The sequence below is a fragment of the Xenopus laevis genome, chromosome 3S (genome assembly GCF_017654675.1).
Source record: "Xenopus laevis strain J_2021 chromosome 3S, Xenopus_laevis_v10.1, whole genome shotgun sequence".
Lineage (NCBI taxonomy): Eukaryota > Metazoa > Chordata > Amphibia > Anura > Pipidae > Xenopus > Xenopus laevis.
In genome coordinates, this window is record NC_054376.1 from 1,231,772 (window position 1) to 1,257,596 (window position 25,825).

At 48.5% G+C, this 25,825-nt stretch overlaps 1 protein-coding gene across 1 annotated transcript; it reads left to right on the forward strand.

Moving 5' to 3' along the window:
- Positions 1-887: 887 nt before the first annotated feature.
- rassf8.S (Ras association (RalGDS/AF-6) domain family (N-terminal) member 8 S homeolog) lies at positions 888-22,102 on the forward strand. Its single transcript, XM_018254738.2, has 5 exons — positions 888-1,123; positions 14,242-14,422; positions 19,899-20,788; positions 21,044-21,182; positions 21,511-22,102. The coding sequence occupies exons 2-5, from the start codon at positions 14,320-14,322 to the stop codon at positions 21,630-21,632; spliced, it is 1,254 nt and encodes a 417-aa protein (XP_018110227.1). The 5' UTR covers positions 888-1,123; positions 14,242-14,319; the 3' UTR covers positions 21,633-22,102.
- The last annotated feature ends 3,723 nt before the right edge of the window (positions 22,103-25,825 follow it).

Here is a 25,825-nt window from a genome sequence, read left to right on the forward strand (position 1 = left end):
GTAGCGACAGTCACAGGAGTACCAGGAAATACACTCCCCCGTGCAAAGGAAGTAGAGAAAGTCACACGAGTACCAGGAAATACACTCCCCCGTGGAAAGGAAGTAGAGACAGTCACAGGAGTACCAGGAAATACACTCCCCCGTGCAAAGGAAGTAGAGACAGTCACAGGAGTACCAGGAAATACACTCCCCCGTGCAAAGGAAGTAGAGACAGTCACAGGAGTACCAGGAAATACACTCCCCCGTGCAAAGGAAGTAGAGACAGTCACAGGAGTACCAGGAAATACACTCCCCCGTGCAAAGGAAGTAAAGAGGGGGGGGGACAGGATTAGATGCCCCAGGTTTTAGTCAGAGGCAGTTGATGAGTTGCAGTTGGTCTGGTTTAAGCAGAGGGACAGGTTGGAGCACAATGAGTCTAATGTCAGGGGGAGTAGTTAGTTGATTCCCTGGGGGGAGGGGTCAGGATGAAGTTAAATGAAAGTGAAAGAGTTAAAGGGCAGATAAAGAGTCAGAAGAGAGAGATGGGGGACAATAATATAAGTAATAGGAGAGCTACACTGACAGTTTGGGGCAGAAATACTGAGGGAAAGTTCCCAGTCCCGGATTAAAGGCAAAAGACCATCCCCGAGTTCCCACAATGCAGCGCGCTCTGCAGTTCCGTTACTTTGTATCCAGAGGGATCGGAGCCGCAGAGAGAGAGAGAGAGAGAGAGAGAGAGGGAGGGGAGAGCCGAGATGGGCGGGACTATGGGGCGGAGGAAGGTTAGTGGGCGGGGCGCTAGAAGCGCAGCTCTTGAGGGCTATTCCACACGGGGAGATAGCGACTCAGGGGGCGGAGCAGCGGGGGAGGAGAGAGTTTCCTGAGTGGGCGGAGGAAGGAGCGGTGGGCGGATGTGTTGCAGTGACAGTGGGCGGTGCCCTGGTGAGGGGGCGGGGCGTGTTGGTCTCTCACTGACACACGGAGCTTGTGCGCCCAGAGCAGCCGGAGCCCCCGCCCCTCGCACCGACCCGCTGAGTCTGGAACTTTATTTGTCCCCGAGTTTGTGTCTCAGCCCCCGGGGGCCACACTCCCCCCCCAGGAACCCGAATGTGAGTGAGAGGAGCCCCCCGTCTGGGACTGACAGGTAAGTGACCCCCCAGTGACACAAGTGGCCTATTGACTCCAGCAACTCCCTGACCCTCTACTGGAACATTCACTGATTCACCTGGGACAATTACCCCCCCCCAATTAGTCAATGGGAAGTCACGTGTTTGAGGGAGTCATTGTGTGGCCCCCGGGCACCTACAGACATATGGGGGGGACACCTGCACCCCAATCCTCAGCCCAGCAACTACACCTGGCCCCGCCCCTCCTTCACCTGCTCCAGGTACTGACTGTGCCTCCCACTGTCTCATTATTGGCCACTAGTCATTCTGCTCCTAGTCCAGGGCCACTGGGGCTCAGACACACAGCTCATTGGCTACTCAATACCCACCTGTGGCTACTGCTCATACACTCAATGGCCCTCAGCAGGGACTTACATGTGGGGGTTCATAGTCTGAGTCACACTGGGGGGCTGTAGCCACAAACTCACATCTTATACCCCCTGCCCAAATATTGTCTCATCAATGTCCAACTCACACCAACGCCTCTCTGTCTGTCTGTCTCTCTGTCTGTCTCTCTCACTCTCTGTCTCTCTCTCTCTGTCTCTCTGTCTGTCTCTCTCTCTCACTCTCTGTCTCTCTCTCTCTCTCTCTCTCTCTCTCTGTCTGTCCAGCCTTAACCCTCTCACTGACAGTCTCTCGTCTGACTTTACTCTGTCTCTTGAGATTAACCCTCTCACTGACAGTCTCTCCCCAGCTCCTGCCTTAACTCCTTCATTGCTGTTCTGTGCCCTGGGTATGACTTTACTCTGTCTCTTTCTTGTTGTTGAGGTTAACCCTCTCACTGCTGGTCTGCCCCACTGTTCAGCTCGTGACCAATGGGGGGAAATATTGGGCCTTAGATTCAGAATGACATTATCTATGGCAATGGGCAGCGCAGGGGTCAGCAGAGAATTTGGGTGAATCACTATTAGTCATAAAGGAAATGAGATCCTGGGGAGGGGGGGCTGATTGTTGGGGCTTCAGATCCACAATGGGGAGAACTACTGGATCAGAGAGAATTCTGGGATATTCCATATAATCACCCCACCAGAATGTCTTTTAATTCCCAGCATCCTCAGCTACAACTCCCAGCAGCTTGGCTATTAAGGGGTGTTGGGAGTTGCAGAGGTTTATACATAAAGTAACTGAAGTTGGATAATTCTGATCCTCCCCCCTAGTGCGCTGCTTAGTGGACACGTCCCAATGTCCCTCCTCACCACAACAAGACTGAACATTTTAGGTTTGGCACAGGAGACCTGCAATTGGCCGGTGATTGGCCAGTAGTTAATCTTGCTGAGCCAATCACTGCTCAGTTAATGGGAGGGCATTAAACTCATCTCTGTGGTTGGCAGGGGATGCTGGGAACAGACACAAGTGCAGCTTTGGAAGCATCAGTGGGCTCTCAGCTGTTCAACTGCAACTCCCTGCACCTTCAGGCTCCTCCTCGGGCCTCACTCACACTTGGCTTCATTGGAATGGTAGGCCAGCAGGGGATGCTGGGAGTTGTAGTCTGAAACAGCTTGATGTTCAATGTCTTTGCCTGTGTGGCTGCACTTTGCTCCTGGAGATGTTTGGGTCCAACCAAACTGATTTTAGTAAATCTACTTTTTGTTTTTCCCCCGTTCCCATGGTAACTGAGTGTCTTGTAGACTTTGTGCAGCCTGAGCCTAATCCCCCTCCCAAGGTCACGGCGCTTATTCCCGGCTTAGAGCTAATTGCAAATCCTATTGTTGTGCCGGGGAGACTGTGATTAGTAATGGGGTGCGGGGCCCCGAGAGGCTACACCTGAGCAGACACTTCAGTAGATAATGACAATTATACAATGGGAATCTATCTGGTTTGGCGAGAGTTAAAATGAAGGTGAGGTTGTGCCATTCTCTATGGGAGGAGGCTGGAGGCACCGCTTAGTGGAAAACTTCCCCTTTAAATTAACTCTTAGTATGACGTACAGCGGGATATTCTGAGACAATTTGCAATTGGTTTTCATTTTTTATTATTTGAGCTTTTTAAGTTATTCAGATTTTTATTCAGCAGCCCTCCAGTTTGTAATTTCAGCCATCTGGTTGCTAGGGTCTGAATTCCCCTAGCAACCATGCATTGATTTGACTAAGAGACTGGAATATGAATAGGAGAGGCCTATTGAGGAATAAAAAGTAGCAATAACAATAAGTTTGTAGCCTTACAGAGCATTTGTTTTTTTTTAGATGGGGTCAGCGACCCCCTGTTTAAAAGCTGAAAATCATTTAAAAAAAAACTATTAATAAATGAACAACGAAGACCAATTGAAAAGATGCTTAGAATGTGCCATTCTATAACATACTAAAAGTTAACTTAAAGGCGAACCTCCCCTTTAACATCACTTTTACTATAGTGTAGGTACAGCAGTCTGAACCCCCAAATTCCCCCCCCCAAGTTGTTTACGGTGAGTCTGAGTGATTTCCTTTATTAATAAAACAAGGGGCTGAGTTCACTCATTGACTCATTGAATGGTGCATATTAGTCATTAGTTCATGCGCTCACTGCATGGCTGCACAGGAATCATTGTAGTCTGCGGCGTGCAGTTCAACTGCACAGTGGGGGTTCAGGGCGTCTCCCCAAATTGTCCTGCGTATAGGGCCCAACAACGGCTTGTCTGACCAATATCTGGCTGGGAATGGGCACCCGTGGGTCAAGGGCCACATCAATCCTCTGCTGTGATCCGGGCCCCCAGAGAAAGTTTTAGGGGGCCCTTGTACATTGAGTGAATATGTATTTAGTGAATGGGCCCTAAAGAGCCCAGCAGAGGACCGGTGACCCCAGTCTGGGGGGTTGGGGTGTGATACATAAAATAGTAAAAATTGAAAAAAGACCAATTGCAAATGATTGGGATTCAGATAAAATATCAAGGTCAAAGGAGCTTTGCCTTTAATTTAACCCTCGCTGTACCCTGGGCTTTCCATACTCTGGGCCTGACCATATTAGGATACAGACGGCCAGGAATCCGCATTGTATTTATACTGGGACCAAGTGCAACCGAGTAGGGCAAATTCATTTGCTTTCCATGGAAATTGCAGCTGGGCCAATAGAGACACTGGAAACTACAGCTCCCAGCATGCTCAGCCACACACACAGCTGCTCCTTCCTCGGCTAAATCCTCTCACTCCTCCTTGTACTGGGAGTTCTGGGAGATGTAGTTCTGCCGATAGAGACAGGGCTGGTTTATAGCAAAGAAGGAAGGAATTTCACTGGGACCAGGGGCCCGTTGTCACTTTCACTGCTGGTTCTGAAACAATGTAGCGGAAGCCAGATGATCAACAGCAGCATTTCAGGAGTCAGAACCAGCAGTGCAGAGAATATAAACAACATCAAAGGGGAAGAAATCCACAGATGGAGAATATTTGGGTTCTGGGGGGCTGGTAGAGGGACACGCTCCGGTTATATGGAATTTTCCCTGGAATCTCTAATAAAAATGTTAAAGGGGCAGCTCTGCTGCTCGTGTGTTTTGTGATTTGAAGGGGAAGTAAAGCAGGGGTAGGAACGACTCAGAGCTCTCTTCTTATTTCTAGGTCTATTTATGTTAGTTATATATATATATAGGGGTGGGAGCTGCCATGTTGTTTCGTGCAGGTAGGAGTGGGGTAGTAGTAGTTGTTACTGGATACAAAGAAGCAGCAGGAGTTGTAGTAAAACATTTGTCTGTGACAGAAGGAAAAGCCAGAGGCAATGGCGACTCTCCAAGGTCTTCCCTACCGACTGCTTAAAGGCACAGGCACAAAACAACCCATGAAACCGCCAGCGTTTGTTCACAGGGCCATGTCTCTCCTTATTCTCTTGCCTGGTTTCTAGGGTAAGGGCACCGTAGCAACCAGATAAAGTTGGTTGTAAGGGCATCACTGCACTGTAGTGCTTCAGTCCTACCCTTCCTCTAATCCTCCAGCCTATAGGAGCATAGCCCCGGGGGGGGGGGTTTGGCCCTTTTTGGACTGCCGTGTTCAGCAAAATAACACCAAGCTGGGGGGGGGTCGCTTGGGGTCAGTTTTTAAAAACAGTGACGTCACAATGGTTCATTTGTTTGTGAACATTAAGGTTGAATGTAACTTCCCCCACAGATCTGTAGGAACTCCCATCTCCATTTAGTTTCTGCAACTTCCCCTTTAAAAAACAGATTTTGTGAACTTTATGAGATTTTTACCCCCCATGGGGCAGAAGATTTTTGTCCTCTGTATCATATTGGTGGGGGTTAAATTCTTCTTTCCCAGAGCAAGATCTGAGCCAGGGCCGGCCCCCTCCCTTCTCCTCTGCAATATAACACTTCCCCTTTAACTGATTTATTAGTGGGTGTATTCTGCAAAGCCCCCAATAAATTCCTTGTAGTTAATGGGGCAGAATATTCCTGTATGTGAATGTGCTGCATCTGAACAGTGTACGACCCCTCTCCCCCTACACTGACTCTGCTGATTCCAGGGGAGGGTCTGTTTATACAGAGCTCATTTTCTTTCCTTACACTGACTCTGCTGATTCCAGGAAGTGCCAACATAGATATTCCCTGTACTAAGCACAATTCAGCAGGAACAGTCCCCTAAGTTTGCTCATAGTCTGTACAGAGAGATCCCATAAAACTATGGCAGTATAGGTATTCCCTGTACTAAGCACAATTCAGCAGGAACAGTCCCCTAAGTTTGCTCATAGTCAGTACAGAGAGATCCCATAAAACTATGGTACATAGGTATTCCCTGTACTAAGCACAATTCAGCAGGAACAGTCCCCTAAGTTTGCTCATAGTCTGTACAGAGAGATCCCATAAAACTATGGCAGTATAGGTATTCCCTGTACTAAGCACAATTCAGCAGGAACAGTCCCTAAATTTGCTCATAGTCTGTACAGAGAGAGCCCATAAAACTATGGCACATAGGTATTCCCTGTACTAAGCACAATTCAGCAGGAACAGTCCCCTAAGTTTGCTCATAGTCTGTACAGAGAGATTCCATAAAACTATGGTACATAGGTATTCCCTGTACTAAGCACAATTCAGCAGGAACAGTCCCCTAAGTTTGCTCATAGTCTGTACAGAGAGATCTCATAAAACTATGGTACATAGGTATTCCCTGTACTAAGCACAATTCAGCAGGAACAGTCCCCTAAGTTTGCTCATAGTCTGTACAGAGAGATCCCATAAAACTATGGTACATAGGTATTCCCTGTACTAAGCACAATTCAGCAGGAACAGTCCCTAAGTTTGCTCATAGTCTGTACAGAGAGATCCCATAAAAACTATGGCACATAGGTATTCCCTGTACTAAGCACAATTCAGCAGGAACAGTCCCTAAGTTTGCTCATAGTCTGTACAGAGAGATCCCATAAAACTATGGCACATAGGTATTCCCTGTACTAAGCACAATTCAGCAGGAACAGTCCCTAAGTTTGCTCATAGTCTGTACAGAGAGATCCCATAAAACTATGGTACATAGGTATTCCCTGTACTAAGCACAATTCAGCAGGAACAGCCCCTAAGTTTGCTCATAGTCTGTACAGAGAGATCCCATAAAACTATGGTACATAGGTATTCCCTGTACTAAGCACAATTCAGCAGGAACAGTCCCCTAAGTTTGCTCATAGTATATAAAGCATATAAAACTCCAGGTCGGTTCCACAGAGGCTGAAACATCCAATTCTTTGTGGTGTTTTTGGGCAGAAGAAAAGACTTTGATGTGAGTTGGGGGGGTATACATTGGCGTCATTCGGGGGGGGGTCTGACAGAGGTCGGCTGGTTGTACAGGGAGTTGCAGGGAGTTCAGAGGTGACTCTATTAGTTGTTGTCAGGGCTTTAAATCACAGACGTGTCAATGACAGGAGGGGGGGGGGCAGGGGAGGGAGATGTTGGGGCGTCTGGACTTTCCCTGATGGTGAGACACAAAGTCTTTGGGGGGCTCTGGGGGGATTATTTATGTGCAAGTTGCTGGAGATTGAGGGGGTGTCACATATTACAGGAGAATGTGTAGAAATATTTGGGTCAATTCCTTTTGATTTTCTCCTGAGTTTGTTTCTTTCTAAAATCTGTTGCTTCTTCTTCTTGTTCTGATCCTGTGTATTTATATATAATGTAGTTGCACTTCCTGTTCCGCTTCCTACTTCCTGTCTGACTTCATCACCACAGCTCAGTGTTGCTTTACGGTAGGGATCACAGTCAGTGATGTCACTAGTGTTTCTATGTCAGTGGGTCAGTGTTGTACGAGTCGACGGGGGTCAGTGAGTTCTGGGGGGGGGGCTGATAAAAGTCTCTGAAAGTCTCATTAACACTTGCAGCACTGCTGCCTGGAGAGGCCTGTGATTGATTTAATTAGGACAAGTAAATCAACTCGGCAGTCACTTGATTTCTTACAACAATGACCTGAAAGAATTTGATTTACAGACGACCTTCCCCTTTAACACTTTAATGTCTGACGTCTCCACTTGGCTCAAGCTCTGACACTCTATTCACACTCGCCCCAACCCCCAGCCTCATGCTCAGACCCAACAACTGCCTGAGACTCACCATCACCCCCCACTTACTGACAACTGGCGGGGGGGGGGGAATAGTAACATAATGGAGTTTTGGTGCCTGTTTGTCCCCCCATTGCAGAACTTCTACACCCCCCCGTTTGTTTATTTCCTCCCCCAAAGCAAAAACAATAAGTGACCAATGGAGGGGGGGGGGGTCATTACATTCTAAAAATTTGACTTTTGGATTAACCCAAGTGAGTCCCAAGGGATAATGTTTGCCCCCCCCCTGACTGTCAGTGTCAGTATCTGAGCCTCAAACATTACACCCCCCCCAGTGACTCCTCATTCTTCCCCCAATCACATCCCACAGACAATGGGCCGACCCCACTCACTTCCTGTTTGATAAACATCCCCCCCAACAGGAAACTGACACTTCCTACTCCTGAGACAAAAGGGTTTCTATGGGAAGTACTTGCCCCGCCCCCAGAGGGCAGTGAGGGTCACATGATTCAACATTGTTTATTGCTGATAGATTAGCCACAATAGTACAAGTTATAACACTGTATTTATTCTGTAGAATACTTTACCATACCTGAGTAACCGGCTGTAGAAGCTCTCAGTTTGTTTAGGACAGCAGCTGCCATATTAGCTTGGTGTGACATCACTTCCTGCCTGAGTCTCTCCCTGCTCACTCATAGCTCTGGGCTCAGATTACAACAGGGAGGGAGAGGAGCAAACTGAGCATGCTCAAGCCCTAGCACTGGAGGTTTAAGATGAAAACAGGAAGAAAGATTTGCCCCCCCCAGACACCCCGAGAGGTGGATCCCAGATCTGCTCAGAACCCCCGACAGCACAAGACATATTTTAGGGTTTAGACCCATTTATTTGTGTCGAGCTGTAGCTCTAATGCCCCTGGGCCAGTGTGTAACTACAACTGTCCCTATCACATTCCCATTAGTCCCTGCCCCAGTGAGTTTACAATCTATAGTCCCTATCACATTCCCATCAGTCCCTGTCCCAGTGAGCTTACAATCTAAGGTCCCTATCACATTCCCATCAGTCCCTGCCCCAGTGAGTTTACAATCTAAGTCCCTGTCACATTCCCATCAGTCCCTGCCCCAGTGAGCTTACAATCTAAGGTCCATGTCACATTCCCATCAGTCCCTGCCCCAGTGAGTTTACAATCTAAGGTCCCTATCACATTCCCATCAGTCCCTGCCCCAGTGAGCTTACAATCTAAGGTCCCTATCTCATTCCCATCAGTCCCTGCCCCAGTGAGTTTACAATCTAAGGTCCCTATCACATTCCCATCAGTCCCTGCCCCAGTGATCTTACAATCTAAGGTCCCTATCACATTCCCATCAGTCCCTGCCCCAGTGAGTTTACAATCTAATGTCCCTATCACATTCCCATCAGTCCCTGTCCCAGTGAGCTTACAATCTAATGTCCCTATCACATTCCCATCAGTCCCTGCCCCAGTGAGCTTACAATCTAAGGTCCCTGTCACATTCCCATCAGTCCCTGTCCCAGTGAGTTTACAATCTAAGGTCCCTATCACATTCCCATCAGTCCCTGTCCCAGTGAGCTTACAATCTAAGGTCCCTATCACATTCCCATCAGTCCCTGCCCCAGTGAGCTTACAATCTAAGATCCCTATCTCATTCCCATCAGTCCCTGTCACAGTGAGTTTACAATCTAAGGTCCCTATCACATTCCCATCAGTCCCTGCCCCAGTGAGTTTACAATCTAAGGTCCCTATCACATTCCCATCAGTCCCTGCCCCAGTGAGCTTACAATCTAAGATCCCTATCTCATTCCCATCAGTCCCTGTCCCAGTGAGTTTACAATCTAAGGTCCCTATCACATTCCCATCAGTCCCTGTCACAGTGAGCTTACAATCTAAGGTCCCTATCACATTCCCATCAGTCCCTGTCCCAGTGAGTTTACAATCTAAGGTCCCTATCACATTCCCATCAGTCCCTGCCCCAGTGTGCTTACAATCTAAGGTCCCTATCACATTCCCATCAGTCCCTGTCCCAGTGAGTTTACAATCTAAGGTCCCTATCACATTCCCATCAGTCCCTGTCACAGTGAGTTTACAATCTAAGGTCCCTATCACATTCCCATCAGTCCCTGTCCCAGTGAGTTTACAATCTAAGGTTCCGATCACATTCCCATTAGTCCTTGTCCCAGTGAGCTTACAATCTAAGGTCCCTATCACATTCCCATCAGTCCCTGTCACAGTGAGCTTACAATCTAAGGTCCCTATCACATTCCCATCAGTCCCTGTCCCAGTGAGTTTACAATCTAAGGTTCCGATCACATTCCCATTAGTCCTTGTCCCAGTGAGCTTACAATCTAAGGTCCCTATCACATTCCCATCAGTCCCTGTCCCAGTGAGCTTACAATCTAAGGTCCCCATCACATTCATGAATAGAGAATCCAACTGGAGCAAAGAACTGTGTGAGGGGAGAGGTGCCAGTGAGATTAGGTGTCAGGAATAGATGTTCCCAAGTGCGGGTCGGTCACTATGTGCAGGTTGAGGGGAGATAAAGTTCATTCTTATTCTGGGATTCAGACATTGTTCCCTCCAGAACAGGACAGTATGTGGGTACAGACCCCTTAACCCACCCCTCCCCACATCTGAACCAATCAGCAGCACATGATCCCCCAGGCTGCTTGTGATTGGTGCATCATTGAGTTGATTGAGTCATGTGACAGTGTGGCCCCTGCCCCAAAACTGCTTCATTCTGGTTCAACCCAACTGATTCCAGACAGGCCTGGGCCCAGGGTACAATCCACCAATTAATCGCCTGCAACTGTCCAGCCTTCTACAGACACGGGATGTGAGAGTTGCAGTTGAACAAAAACAGAACTGAAAAAAAAAACCAATATAGATGGAGATTTGGCCCCACCCCCAAATCCCTATAAAGAAAGACTCGGCCCAACCCCCAGATAAAAACTCCCTTCTCTTTCGCCGTCTGTGGGGAAAAGCGATTTTAAGTTACTATGGAAACAAGGTGAAAACTGAACAAAGTCTTAACCAGGGAAATAAGTGTCTTGGGGCTCCATGGGCCGAGTTTAATATGTATAGATACTTTTAGCATGGACAGGAGAGGATTATGGGAACAGTGTAGTTCTGAGAGGCACATGATCATTGGGGGTGGAGCTCTGGAGAGATAGCTTGTGAATGGGTGGGGTTTGGAGAGACAGAGGGTTTCAATGGTAAGGGGGAGATTTGGGGTGAGTGTTTATTTGTACCCTGGGTACCCCTGGAACTATAGCAGGGTGACACCCCAATGTTTCTATATATCTGTAACCTTGTTATGAGCTAAGGGGGCGCAGTCTGAAAGCCAGTTAGGGGGAGATTTGGGGTGAGTGCTTATTTGTACCCTGGGTACCCCTGGAACTATAGCAGGGTGACTGTTACCCCAATGTTTCTATATATCTGTAACCTTGTTATGAGCTAAGGGGGCCCAGTCTGAAGGTCAGTTAGGGGGAGATTTGGGGTGAGTGCTTATTTGTACCCTGGATATCCCTGGAACTATAGCAGGGTGACACCCCAATGTTTCTATATACCTGTAACCTTGTTATGAGCTAAGGGGGCCCAGTCTGAAGGTCAATTAGGGGGAGATTTGGGGTGAGTGTTTATTTGTACCCTGGGTACCCCTGGAACTATAGCAGGGTGACTGTTACCCCAATGTTTCTATATATCTGTAACCTTGTTATGAGCTAAGGGGGCCCAGTCTGAAGGTCAGTTAGGGGGAGATTTGGGGTGAGTGCTTATTTGTACCCTGGGTACCCCTGGAACTATAGCAGGGTGACACCCCAATGTTTCTATATATCTGTAACCTTGTTATGAGCTAAGGGGGGGAGGTTGGTGCTTTTTGCTGTATTTTCTTTTCATTAAGTGATTCCATTAAGTGTCAGTCGGGATTCGCTGCCTCCCACGTATTCGCCATTTCCATCGCTTGTAACTAATTATGGTGTAAATACGTTTCTATTTATCCAGATGGGGGACGGGTGGGTAGATTCGGGGGGGGGGAGACAAGACCCTGTTTTTATTAACACATTTTAGGACAATTAGATGCGGTTTGTTTTATTGCTGTTTTTCTGGAGAGAGAAAAGACCGACTTGTTCAGCGGTGGAAAGCGATTGGCCGAGCCGCTAATGAAGTGCAGATGAGACTTGAAAGGAGCAATTTGCTTTGAATGAGGCTCTGCGGCCTTTCCTGCAACTCCCTGCACCCTTTGTAAGCGCCTTCATCAACATCCAACATGATGAAAGGCTGAAAAGCCCCCAAAATCCCCCCCCCCCTTCTGCTTCCTCATTAACTTTAAAGGGAAAGGTCTGACTGTGCCAATACTTGTGTTTTTCAGCCCAAAAATGCCTGTTTTGCTTAGAATATTGCCTTTCTTTAAGGGACCAGGTCACTGATATTTGGGGGTCTCTGAGGATGAAAGTTGTGGGCAGAGAGGGGCATGCTGGGAAGTCACATGGATACAATGTATCTCCGGCAGGAAATCCTGTTCCACTTGGGCCGTTCCATTCGCACGTACAGACCCCCCGTCTTTATACGTCAGTGCAAGGGACCCCCCGTGTCTTGCTGAGGATTGTGGGAAGCCAAAAGCTGGGTTGGCATTTCTGTTAGAGGATTAGGGGACCCCACGTTCATGAACTTGAATTATGGGGGGGGGGGCAGTGTTTATTTCCAGCGGGGAGTTGCTCAGGCCCTGGACACGTTCCAGTCTATTTTGCTGTTAATATTCCAGCTCGGCGCAACCTCTGGGGGGATTTCATTTCTTTTTCAGTCGTCCAAAAGTGCGTGTTCTGCTTAGGTGGCGGGGGGGGCTGCTCTGTGGGGTCGGGAATTGGCCTCTTCCCAAAGTTTCCAGCTTTTCCTTCCAGCACTGGGGCTTAACCCCTTAGTAGCACAGTCCCCACTCACAATGACATCACAGAGGTAGTTTGGTTGGTTCTGCTCCTGCCGAGCTGCTTTATGGCCAAGCTGCAGATATTGGGCCACTCGGAGACGAGGTTCTGCCGGAGGGAAAGAGGATCATTAGGGGGGGCAATTAGCTCTGCCGTCATATGTCTGTCACACAAACTGACAGTTGTGTTATCACTTGTGGGGTAATCAGCAGTGGGGGCTGTTCCTGCCTGACCTTAATGAATCAGATGGAATCTAGGGAATGCTGGGAGTCTGGGCATTTCTCTTCTCCAGCAGTAGGGACAGGGACTGGGGACCTTAGATTGTAAGCTCACTGGGGCAGGGACTGATGGGAATGTGATAGGGACCCTAGATTGTAAACTCACTGGGGCAGGGACTGATGGGAATGTGATAGGGACCTTAGATTGTAAGCTCACTGGGGCAGGGACTGATGGGAATGTGATAGGGACCCTAGATTGTAAGCTCACTGGGGCAGGGGCGGATGGGAATGTGATAGGGACCTTAGATTGTAAGCTCACTGGGACAGGGACTTATGGGAATGAGATAGGGACCTTAGATTGTAAGCTCACTGGGGCAGGGACTGATGAGAATGTGATAGGGACCTTAGATTGTAAGCTCACTGGGGCAGGGACTGCTGGGAATGAGATACGGACCTTAGATTGTAAGCTCACTGGGGCAGGGGCTGATGGGAATGAGATAGGGACCTTGGATTGTCAGCTCACTGGGGCAGGGGCTGATGGGAATGAGATAGGGACCTTAGATTGTAAGCTCACTGAGACAGGAACTGATGGAAATGAGATAGGGACCTTGGATTGTCAGCTCACTGGGGCATTGGCTGATGGGAATGAGATAGGGACCTTAGATTGTAAACTCACTGGGACAGGTACTGATGGAAATGAGATAGGGACCTTGGATTGTCAGCTCACTGGGACAGGGACTGATGGGAATGTGCCCAGAGCATTCATTGATGGAGCTGCCATATTGCTTGCAGTGATTATTATGCACTTTGCTGCTGAGCTGAGAGGGAGGACGAGGGCTGCAAGGCCACTAATTAATGAGACATCCGTGGGTGGGGGGCTAGGAGAGGGGCACTGATAGGACTGATAGGAGCCGGTAGCTGAATGGAAAGATCAGAGAACCCAGTAGGTTCTGCCAGACGTATCAGCAGGGAGTTTCAGCAGGGAGTTGTTACTGACAGTCAGGAGAGGAGGCTGGAGACAGAGACCTATCAGTGGCAGCAGAGAATCCGGGAGGAAGAGATAAGGGAATATTCTGGAAGCTGCTGTTGGGCTGATAGGGTGGGAGCTGGAATGTCAATGTTGGGTGTGGGATATTGTTAGCACTACAGGCAGCAGCATTATCCTTATAAGTCGCCCATTTCTGGTCTCACCCAACAGTAGAAGCAGGTAAAACCCTTCAAAAACTTGCTGTAAAGCCTATCCACCAAGCTGAGCAGGCTCCATTGTGCCAGTGCTTGGGCTGCTGTGATTGGTCCCATGTGGCTTTTCATTGGCTGAAGGCTCAGAGGTGGGAGGGGTAAAGGAGGCTGATGAGCAACAAGTCATTTCCTCACTTGCCCAAAGGGAACCTGCTTGGCTTGTAGGATAGGATTTACCTGCAGCTCCTTCATGACGTCTATAAAATCCATTCTGGCACTAAATGGGTTAATGCACCCCCACATTTACATTTATTTTTCTTCTGTTTCAGGTCAATACGACCCCCCCCCCCGACGCCCCACTCCAGTCTAATAAACATGACGCTGGGGGGTTGAGCTCGCTGCACACGATGGAACTGAAAGTCTGGGTCGATGGGGTGCAAAGGATCGTTTGTGGGGTCACCGAGGTGACGACGTGCCAAGAGGTGGTGATCGCCCTCGCTCAGGCCATCGGTGAGTTAAACGTTGGACGCGATCATGTGACACATAGAGAACTGCTGCTCCGTATTACACTGACTATACCTGCACTGCCCCTAGTGGGGGGACATGGAATCACTGGCTGCAGTTAATGGGGTGCTCTCAGGATACAGCAGGGGGGCTTCAGATTCATTTTTCCCCATTTCTCCAAAAGACTCTCCCCCCACCCCATCTGTTCCACGGCTGCTGCCTACACTGACTCCCAGAGGGACCCGCACATCTTTAAATCATTTCTTCTCTCATTCCTTGTTTATTGGAATTTCTGCCGAATCTCACGCTCGCTGCTTTGTCTGTTCTGCTTTGCAGCGTCAGCACTTTGGGGGGTTCAACTGAGTCACAGGAGCATTTCACCCCCAATGTTTAGTCTGAGTCTGGAAACTTCTCCCTACGTCCCACTTATTGTAATGTCCCGGGGCAAGTCTATTCCTGTTTTATAGAGTGGGAATAATTAACCCCTTCCCTATCATTAATACTGTGACATTACTCCTGTATCCCTCATAATACTAATAATACTCTCAGCTCTTTACTCTGTGTCTCACGTAAATCAGCCAATACACTCCTTCAAGAGTCGTGCCCCACAGTGCAGGGAAAAGAGAAAGGGACAGACACAATGACAGTTACACAGAACTATAAACCCAGTGAGAATGAGGAATGAATGGATATTGGGAAGTTGTATCAGGAGTCAGAGGCAGCAGTGCAGAGAAAGGGACAGACACAATGACAGTTACACAGAACTATAAACCCAGTGAGAATGAGGAATGAATGGATATTGGGAAGTTGTGTCAGGAGTCAGAAGCAGCAGTGCAGAGAAGAGAAAGGGACAGACACAATGACAGTTACACAGAACTATAAACCCAGTGAGAATGAGGAATGAATGGATATTGGGAAGTTGTATCAGGAGTCAGAAGCAGCAGTGCAGAGAAAGGGACAGACACAATGACAGTTACACAGAACTATAAACCCAGTGAGAATGAGGAATGAATGGATATTGGGAAGTTGTATCAGGAGTCAGAAGCAGCAGTGCAGAGAAGAGAAAGGGACAGACACAATGACAGTTACACAGAACTATAAACCCAGTGAGAATGAGGAATGAATGGATATTGGGAAGTTGTATCAGGAGTCAGAAGCAGCAGTGCAGAGAAGAGAAAGGGACAGACACAATGACAGTTACACAGAACTATAAACCCAGTGAGAATGAGGAATGAATGGATATTGGGAAGTTGTATCAGGAGTCAGAAGCAGCAGTGCAGAGAAGAGAAAGGGACAGACACAATGACAGTTACACAGAACTATAAACCCAGTGAGAATGAGGAATGAATGGATATTGGGAAGTTGTATCAGGAGTCAGAGGCAGCAGTGCAGAGAAAGGGACAGACACAATGACAGTTACACAGAACTATAAACCCAGTGAGAATGAGGAATGAATGGATATTGGGAAGTTGTATCAGGAGTCAGAAGCAGCAGTGCAGAGAAAGGGACAGACACAATGACAGTTACACAGAACTATAAACCCAGTGAGAATGAGGAATGAATGGATATTGGGAAGTTGTATCAGGAGTCAGAAGCAGCAGTGCAGAGAAGAGAAAGGGACAGACACAATGACAGTTACACAGAACTATAAACCCAGTGAGAATGAGAAATGAATGGATATTGGGAAGTTGTATCAGGAGTCAGAAGCAGCAGTGCAGAGAAGAGAAAGGGACAGACACAATGACAGTTACACAGAACTATAAACCCAGTGAGAATGAGGAATGAATGGATATTGGGAAGTTGTATCAGGAGTCAGAAGCAGCAGTGCAGAGAAGAGAAAGGGACAGACACAATGACAGTTACACAGAACTATAAACCCAGTGAGAATGAGGAATGAATGGATATTGGGAAGTTGTATCAGGAGTCAGAAGCAGCAGTGCAGAGAAGAGAAAGGGACAGACACAATGACAGTTACACAGAACTATAAACCCAGTGAGAATGAGGAATGAATGGATATTGGGAAGTTGTATCAGGAGTCAGAAGCAGCAGTGCAGAGAAGAGAAAGGGACAGACACAATGACAGTTACACAGAACTATAAACCCAGTGAGAATGAGGAATGAATGGATATTGGGAAGTTGTATCAGGAGTCAGAGGCAGCAGTGCAGTGCAGAGAAAGGGACAGACACAATGACAGTTACACAGAACTATAAACCCAGTGAGAATGAGGAATGAATGGATATTGGGAAGTTGTATCAGGAGTCAGAGGCAGCAGTGCAGAGAAGAGAAAGGGACAGACACAATGACAGTTACACAGAACTATAAACCCAGTGAGAATGAGGAATGAATGGATATTGGGAAGTTGTATCAGGAGTCAGAAGCAGCAGTGCAGAGAAGAGAAAGGGACAGACACAATGACAGTTACACAGAACTATAAACCCAGTGAGAATGAGGAATGAATGGATATTGGGAAGTTGTATCAGGAGTCAGAAGCAGCAGTGCAGAGAATGAGGAATGAATGGATATTGGGAAGTTGCTGAGACATTTTCCTTCATGAGACCAAACCAGGTTTTGGGTGTAGTTCCCCTTTAAGTTAAGGAGCAGCAGTGTCAATGGCTCTTTGTTCTGGTAAAACATAATGAGCCGGAGGGGCCCCCGCGGCCGGGGAGGGACCAGGTGGGATTCCCATTCGCTGAGCTTTTTTTGGTGCCAGATGTGAACTTTTTTTGCTGAAACATCGATTTCAAAGTTCACAAAAAACAAAACCTGAGACGTCACCTGCTCTCGGCTCTGTGTTATAGTTCAACATCACATGTGGGAGGGAGCTGCCATAGGGATAAACAGAGAGAAGGAATGGGGGTGATTTGGGTGTAGAGTTGCTCCGTCCTATGGAGACACAGAGAATCCATTGTTTCTGAGCTGCTATAGGATTAAATAAACAACAATCCCCCAATGTAGATTGTAAGCTCTTTAGCACACTGGGGGAGACCATTATGGTTCTTGGATTGTACAGTTTGCTGGGAGTGACGCTGCTGGGAGTTGCTTGGGGTTTCCAACATCAGCAGTGGCGCAGCTCTGTTTGTTTTCATTGTTACTGGTGGATTGGGGAGAGGGGGGAATAGAATTGCTGGAAACTGCAGAACTTCTTTCAACCAGAGGGATGGGGGGTGCTGGGAGTTGCAATTGATATTGGAATTGGGGCAGGTCCACTTTGGTACCATAGCAACGACCCCCTGCAGGTCATCTCCTAGTCTGGCGCTCGTCTTCTTTGAATTGCAGGGAGTTAAAGACCCCCTTGAAGCTAAGGGGCAAATAATCATCTTGGGGATCCTTAATGTATTCTCTCGAATTAACCTCTGAAATCCCAACTGCTTCATGGCTGCAGGGAGTTCTGGCCCATCAGGACCCCACCACTTTTAAACCATTTATATGTTGTGTACTTCCCCTTTAATCTCACTCACTGCCAGTCTGTAGGTGGATGAGTTCAGATCTTTTCCGTGCTGGGTGCTGGGAGTTGCATGTGACTCGCAGCTTCCTGTGGAAAGTAATTAAAGGGAAAGTAGCAGGTCCTTTACACCGAATAGAGTTCAGGCTGGGGGTGGGGTACAGTGGGTTCCTATCTGTACCGGGAGCACATTAATGAGAGTATTTTAGATCAGAAGCTCCAGGGGTCGCACTCCCAGCTGGGGGGGGGCAGTGGATCTTGTCCACCAAGGGCTTTTATCCTCCCCCTCCCCAGATTGTAAAGGGAAAGTTCACCTTCACTGTCGGATTGTTTTTGTTCTTCGTTGTTCGGGTTGCTAAGCTCTCTGCCCCTAGCAACAAAGGAGATGTACACACCATCTTTTTTTCCAAATGAGCAAAATCAGTGGAACTTGTGCTGAAAACAGAGACAGCCCTGGACCCCTGATCTGCCCCAACCCCACCCACTTTCTACAGAGCTGAGCCTTCTTGGACCCCCTTGCTATGCTTTACTAGAGATAATGAGCTCTGTATAAACAACTCCCATCCTTGCAACCCTTTGGTGTGACTGTTTTGGCAGACAGATAAGCAGCAGCCCATTATCCCAGGGGGTTCTCTCTCACCTGAGACCCTGATTAACGACCTTGCAAGAACCAGGAGGTAATGTCGAGATCACCGTTTCTCATGTTTAGCGGAAGAATTAAGAAAAAGTGTGTTGCACAAGGAGGGGTGTATTGTCCCTTTAAAGAGTGAGCGCTGGAAGGGTCAAATGTGCGGCCCCACCCCCGCAGAGCGTAAAATGGGCAGCGATCGGTTTCAAAGCAGAAGTGGGGGGCATAAATGAAGCAAAATGACCTTTGCCCTCCCCACTGGGACGCGTGTTTCGCTTATTTCACGGTGTCGCCAGGGGGCTGTGTTACCCCTCATCTTCATAACCCTTTATATGCCAGTCTCCAGCTTAAAGGGGAACTGTTCAATCAGAAGCATCAGCCTTACAGACCCCCATGAAAATTTGCCTCTGGGCACGGAAGCTGCCATATGGTTTAGTCAAGTAGCCCCCTGACCCCAGCACCCACCTGACGGCCGGCCTGGGTCTCCTGTTGGGGGGGGGCCCTCAGTGTGGGAGCCAACTGCCCCCTGGCTGCTCAGCTGTTAAATGAACTGCCCCAGAGAGAGAGAGAGAGTAAATCTGCACATTTGGATTGTTCCATTAACCATAAATAAAGCTGCCAGGATTAAACCAAGCGAGGGATGGGGGGCGGGGGTATGATAACCCCCTATATAATGTCTCCCGTACGACTAGACCACTCCACTTGCCCCCCTGGCTGGGTACAGAGATCCCTGTGGGTGGATTTACATGTAGTTTCTGCTACTTTGGATCAGTATGGAGCTCAGCAGTGCAGGTGCCAACTCCTTCCCACCCTGAGTCTGCTCACGCCTACGTACAACTTGTGATACTCGCACTGTTATTAAACATTCCCCTCTCTATTGGGGCCTCACAATCCTGGCAACTCCCTGCACCCAACCACTGACTCATCGCTGCTTTTATTCTGCATTTCACTGGAAGACCATTAAGGGATCCCCTGCCCCTCTGCCAATATCGAACTACCAGCAGGTTCTGCTTCAAGGATTGGGGTTTATGTAAAGAGGCTGAAATTTGTCTCCCAGAATCCTCTCCTGGACAGTGCAGGGAGTTGTAGTTGTGTCATTCCAGGGACTTGCATTAGACTGCTGACATTTTGGGTATTTTTTGGTCTCGGATTGGTAGCCCTTGAGTGGGTGCAGGTAGGACACTCAGAAATGGTGGCGCTGTTCTACTGCTGCCCTACAGGGACCATAGGCTGTAGGCTGAACTGGTAAGAAGTGGTACTACAACTATAGATATTTTCTGCACTGTATTACTCACTATTAGGAAAATGTATGATAGACTGGTGAGCAAACACTGCCACCTGCTGGTAATCGGGAGTATTTGACTGTGACAATTAACAGCGCCCTCTTGTGTTCTGCTCTTCTCGTTACAAGGCCGCACTGGGAAATACACATTGATAGAGAAATGGAGGGAGACCGAGAGGCATTTGGCCCCCCATGAAAATCCGGTGATATCCCTGAATAAGTGGGGACAATACGCAAGTGACGTTCAGCTGATTCTCAAACGCACGGGACCCTCACTTGGAGAGAGACCCACCTCAGACAGCATCGCATATGTACCCGAAAGGACTTTGTACAGACAGAGCCTCCCCCCTATGGCCAAGCTGAGGCCTCAGAACGACAGGTCCATAAGGAGGCGAGAGCCAAAGAGGAAATCCTTGACCTTCACTGGGGGTGCTAAGGGGCTCATCGATATTTTCGGCAAAGGCAAAGAGTCGGAATTTCGGCAGAGGGTCCTGAACAACTGCAAGACCGCCGCCGAGGAGCTGAAGAAGTTGATCCACCTGCAGAACGAAAAGCTTCTGTCGCTGGAGAAGCAACTGGACTCCAACGAAGCCGAGACCCGGTACTGGCAGCAGAAGCACAAGTCCAACCTGGAAGAGGAGATGGGCCGCTGGGAGCAGAAGATCAAGAAGAACGAGGTGGAAATCGAGGAAGAGGAATTCTGGGAAAACGAGCTGCAGATTGAGATGGAGAATGAGAAGCAGCTGAAGGAACAGCTGGAGGAGATGAAGCAGAGGATCTGGCAATGCGAGCGCCAACTTAAAGCCTATCAGGTCCAGGTCCGCACCATCGAGAGCGGCATTGAGGCTGAGAAACTTCAACATGAGGACAAAGAGGCCCAGATCAACGTTGGGATCATAAGGGGGAAGATGGAGAAGGCCAAAGGGGACCTAGAAGTCCAAGGTCAGGAGAGCGTGAGGATTGAGAATGGCAATAAGGCGGTGGAGAGGTCTTTGGGCCAGGCGGCCAAACGACTGCTGGTAAGTCATATACAGTAATAATAGAGGGGACACAACAATAACAGGGGGACACATAAGATAGAACTTTGACCCAGTATCTGCTGAGGGATCTAGAACATGTGGATAGTCTTGTTGGGCTCATCAAACCCTGGCAGCCATATGCTATTCTACTGAATGGGAACCGACTCTAGGGGGCACTGTTTATACACCGGCTGTATTGTGCCCCCTTCCACGCGCCACTAATGAGACATTCTATATCCCCCCGACTCTCCACAGGACCGGGAGCAAGAACTCGAGCAGCTCACAAAGGAGCTTCGCCAGGTGAATCTGCAGCAGTTTATCCAACAAACCGGGACCAAGGTGACCGTCCTGCCGGCCGAACCGATCGACGCAGAGTTCCCCCAGTCGGACAATGGTAAGGATATGGGTCACCATAGAGAGTAGTGCACCATGTCAACTACTGGGTTAGTCTCTTCTTTGGATTGTAAGCTCCTGCGGTATCAAGCCGACCGCTCTCCTTATAGAGTAGGATCTCAGCCTGGGGCCCTTCACAGTTACTGAACCAACTCCATGAACGTTTGTGGGCACTTCTTGTGCCATGTAACAAAAAAGGGGCTCCTGGAGTATTCTGGGAGTTGTAGTTTGACAACTGGAGGGCTGCAGGCTGCACATCTGGGCCATGAAGGTTAAAGTGCCACTGGTACTGAAATCTAAAATAATGTTTTTTTTCCCCCTTTTTTCAGAACCAGCATTTCAGTCTGGATCACTGAAGCGACCCGGATCCTCTCGGCAACTTCCCAGCAACCTCCGCATCCTACAGAACTCGCTGACGTCCGGTTTCAACCCAGAAGGAATCTACGTATAAACGTGTACTGCTATTGCAGATTGTAGGAGGAGCCACAAGGGCCCGCCCCTGAGGATCTCCTGTAAATTCCACTGACATCAAAAGGAAAAGAAGTGAGGGGGGTCACTCCTGGCCCCACCCCCCAGCCGTTGTATCCAATCCGGCAGGAGCAATGAAACTGCAATATAGAGACGGCGCTTGGGGCGGTCATTGAGCGTTTTTGCGAGATTTTATGTTGCCGCTTGTGTATTCTTTCTAATAGCAGTCTTCAAAGTATTATATTTAATGTGCAGAGAGAAACTGCTCCAGGAATCAACATGGCGTCGCTCGCAGTCTCCCTGGCGTATAGAGGCGCTAAAAGTGACTTATATATATTTTGCATATGCTAATGAGTTTTCTAAAGCAGCCAATGATAACGAAAGATTTGTAACATTTCTGTTTATGATCAGTATTTGTAGCCGTGACAGTGTTACTCGCAGCCCCGCGATGTTTAGAGGTCTCCCCCCCCGTGATTGGCCTCAGCCCTTTTTTTGGTTGGACATGGCTTCTCGGTTTATTTAAGGATTCCGGATCATTGGGATGGAGGGGCGGGACGAGGGGAACGGGGCGATACGGTGGCACATGTATGTCATTAACATGTATGGACAGGGAAAGTGCCTCTTTATGAAGTTGTGTAGAAATCACAAAGAGACTCTTTATTGGAGGATCAACCTCCCCGCCCCCTATCAGCTCTACCCAATCATCACTGTTGTCCCTCTTTCCAAAAGTGCAGTATAAATTTCTACCCTTTAATGGAGGTTGGAGGGGCAGTATGATGTAAAATATGCTGGAAACCGTGGCAGCCTTAGCCAATCAGCACAACCAAAAAAAAGGGAAACGCCTACTTGGGAAAATATGGGTCAGTTTTGCCCCAGTACTTACCCAGATGCAGAATTTTATATAATTCTTGCTCCTGGGCTGCTCTCTTACCCATGGTCAGACAGGAACCTCCCCCTGGGTAAGTGAATCCAATCTCCCCCAGTACTTACCCAGGTACAGAGCTCTGATTCTCTCTACTTCCTGCTCCTGGGCTGTTGTCTTTCCCATGGTCAGACAGGAACCTCCCCCTGGGTAAGTGAATCCAATCTCCCCCAGTACTTACCCAGGTACAGAGCTCTGATTCTCTGTACTTCCTGCTCCTGGGCTGCTCTCTTTCCCATGGTCAGACAGGAACCTCCCCCTGGGTAAGTGAATCTCCCCCAGTACTTACCCAGGTACAGAGCTCTGATTCTCTGTACTTCCTGCTCCTGGGCTGTTCTCTTTCCCATGGTCAGACAGGAACCTCCCCCTGGGTACGTGAATCCAATCTCCCCCAGTACTTACCCAGATACAGAGCTCTGATTCTCTGTACTTCCTGCTCCTGGGCTGCTCTCTTTCCCATGGTCAGACAGGAACCTCCCCCTGGGTAAGTGAATCTCCCCCAGTACTTACCCAGGTACAGAGCTCTGATTCTCTGTACTTCCTGCTCCTGGGCTGTTCTCTTTCCCATGGTCAGACAGGAACCTCCCCCTGGGTAAGTGAATCCAATCTCCCCCAGTACTTACCCAGGTACAGAGCTCTGATTCTCTGTACTTCCTGCTCCTGGGCTGCTCTCTTTCCCATGGTCAGACAGGAACCTCCCCCTGGGTAAGTGAATCCAATCTCCCCCAGTACTTACCCAGGTACAGAGCTCTGATTCTCTGTACTTCCTGCTCCTGGGCTGTTCTCTTTCCCATTGTCCAGTAAGCCATTCCCTGGCTAAACACTAAATCTCCCCCAGTACTTACCCAGGTACAGAGCTCTGATTCTCTGTACTTCCTGCTCCTGGGCTGTTCTCTTTCCCATGGTCAGACAGGAACCTCCCCCTGGGTAAGTGAATCCAATCTCCCCCAGTACTTACCCAGGTACAGAGCTCTGATTCTCTGTACTTCCTGCTCCTGGGCTGTTCTCTTTCCCATGGTCAGACAGGAACCTCCCCCTGGGTAAGTGAATCTCCCCCAGTACTTACCCAGGTACAGAGCTCTGATTCTCTGTACTTCCTGCTCCTGGGCTGTTGTCTTTCCCATGGTCAGACAGGAACCTCCCCCTGGGTAAGTGAATCCAATCTCCCCCAGTACTTACCCAGGTACAGAGCTCTGATTCTCTGTACTTCCTGCTCCTGGGCTGTTCTCTTTCCCATTGTCCAGTAAGCCATTCCCTGGCTAAACACTAAATCTCAGTTGCTGTGACATGAATGTATTGTACATTTAAGCTGTTACAGGCCAGTTAGATCATTGTGGTGCCAATGATAGATTTTGGGGCCCCGTGGCCCCTGGCTCACTAAGTATCAGTTTATTATTAGAGTCACAAGCAGAGCGCCATGAAGAATAGCTTTAATATATATATATAATAGGGGCTAGAGGCGTGAGCAGCACCGACACTTCAGGATGTGATGGCGATTATTTGAGGGACAATCATTAAAAATTAATAAAAAAATATATATATCTCTATATAACCAGAATCTTTGGGTTATTTTTCATGGTCCACATGTATAGAGCAGGGCATATGATCTGTAAATGTTGGGGAGCAAATTCAAACTAAACCTACAATGTGTCCCCCCCAATATGAGCCCCAGTAATGATAATATCCTGGACCCTGCCGGCACCATCACCTGACCCATTCCCATTGTACTATGGATTATAGAAATGATCTCTTCTCAGGGGGCCCAGGCGACAATGGAAAAATATGTAACGTCTTGGCAAAGTGCTCACAATCGCACACTGAACTGCTTTCCATTGGTTTATATTAGGGTAAGGGAATATTATTGGGCATATAATTTTTGGGTGCCTATCCGCTTTAAAAAAAAATGACAGGCAATCACCAAGGGCCGCTCCTTCCCGCCCAGGTTACAGGCTGCAGAACAGAAGGACATGTGACAGGGCCCATGTGCAGTAACCCAGGTACAAAGCTCTGATTCTCTATATTTCCTGGGCTGTTCTCTTTCCCATGATGAGGCAAGAACTCCTCCCTTGATAAGTGAATCCAATCTCCCCCAGTACTTACCCAAGTTCAAAGCTCTGATTCTCTGTACTTCCTGCTCCTGGGCTGTTCTCTTTCCCATGGTCAGACAGGAACCTCCCCCTGGGTAAGTGAAACTCCCCCAGTACTTACCCAGGTACAGAGCTCTGATTCTCTGTACTTCCTGCTCCTGGGCTGTTCTCTTTCCCATGGTCAGACAGGAACCTCCCCCTGGGTAAGTGAATCCAATCTCCCCCAGTACTTACCCAGGTACAGAGCTCTGATTCTCTGTACTTCCTGCTCCTGGGCTGTTCTCTTTCCCATGGTCAGACAGGAACCTCCCCCTGGGTAAGTGAATCCAATCTCCCCCAGTACTTACCCAGGTACAGAGCTCTGATTCTCTGTACTTCCTGCTCCTGGGCTGTTCTCTTTCCCATGGTCAGACAGGAACCTCCCCTGGGTAAGTGAATCCAATCTCCCCCAGTACTTACCCAGGTACAGAGCTCTGATTCTCTGTACTTCCTGCTCCTGGGCTGTTCTCTTTCCCATGGTCAGACAGGAACCTCCCCCTGGGTAAGTGAATCCAATCTCCCCCAGTACTTACCCAGCTACAGAGCTCTGATTCTCTACTTCCTGCTCCTGGGCTGTTCTCTTTCCCATGGTCAGGCAGTTAACTGAATGGTATCTCCTCCAGTACTAATCCAGGTACAGAGAGTGGTGAGTGTGGGAGGGATACAAGAGAGTGAGTGCAGGAGAGAGTGAGTGAATGATAAACGCAAGTGAGTGAAATTGCGAGGAGTTATCGGCCATTGGGGGTAAATTCCAGGAAAACATAAAATCCAGGATAAAAAGAGACGCCACTTGCCTAAATGGGATCATGAAAAATGGTGTCATTTCCGGGAAACAATCGGGGTTCTATTGTATCAAGTTCTACTGCTGAGAGATGCGCCCCCTGCAGAGTGTTACAAGTTATTGCACTTGTGGTGGCTGAAAGGAAGGATCCCTCCGGCCATGGGAAAGAGAACAGCCCCGGAAGTGCAGGGGGCACAGTAAGTTCGACCCAGAAATGGAAGACAATCAGTTATTTCCCACCATTTATTTGCCCCAAAAAAACTGAAGTGCCGGAAAGTAAAGGTTAAGTTGCGCCCGTAGGCAGAAGGGTCGGCAGTACTAGACACCTACCAGCAGAGGTCGCTCGC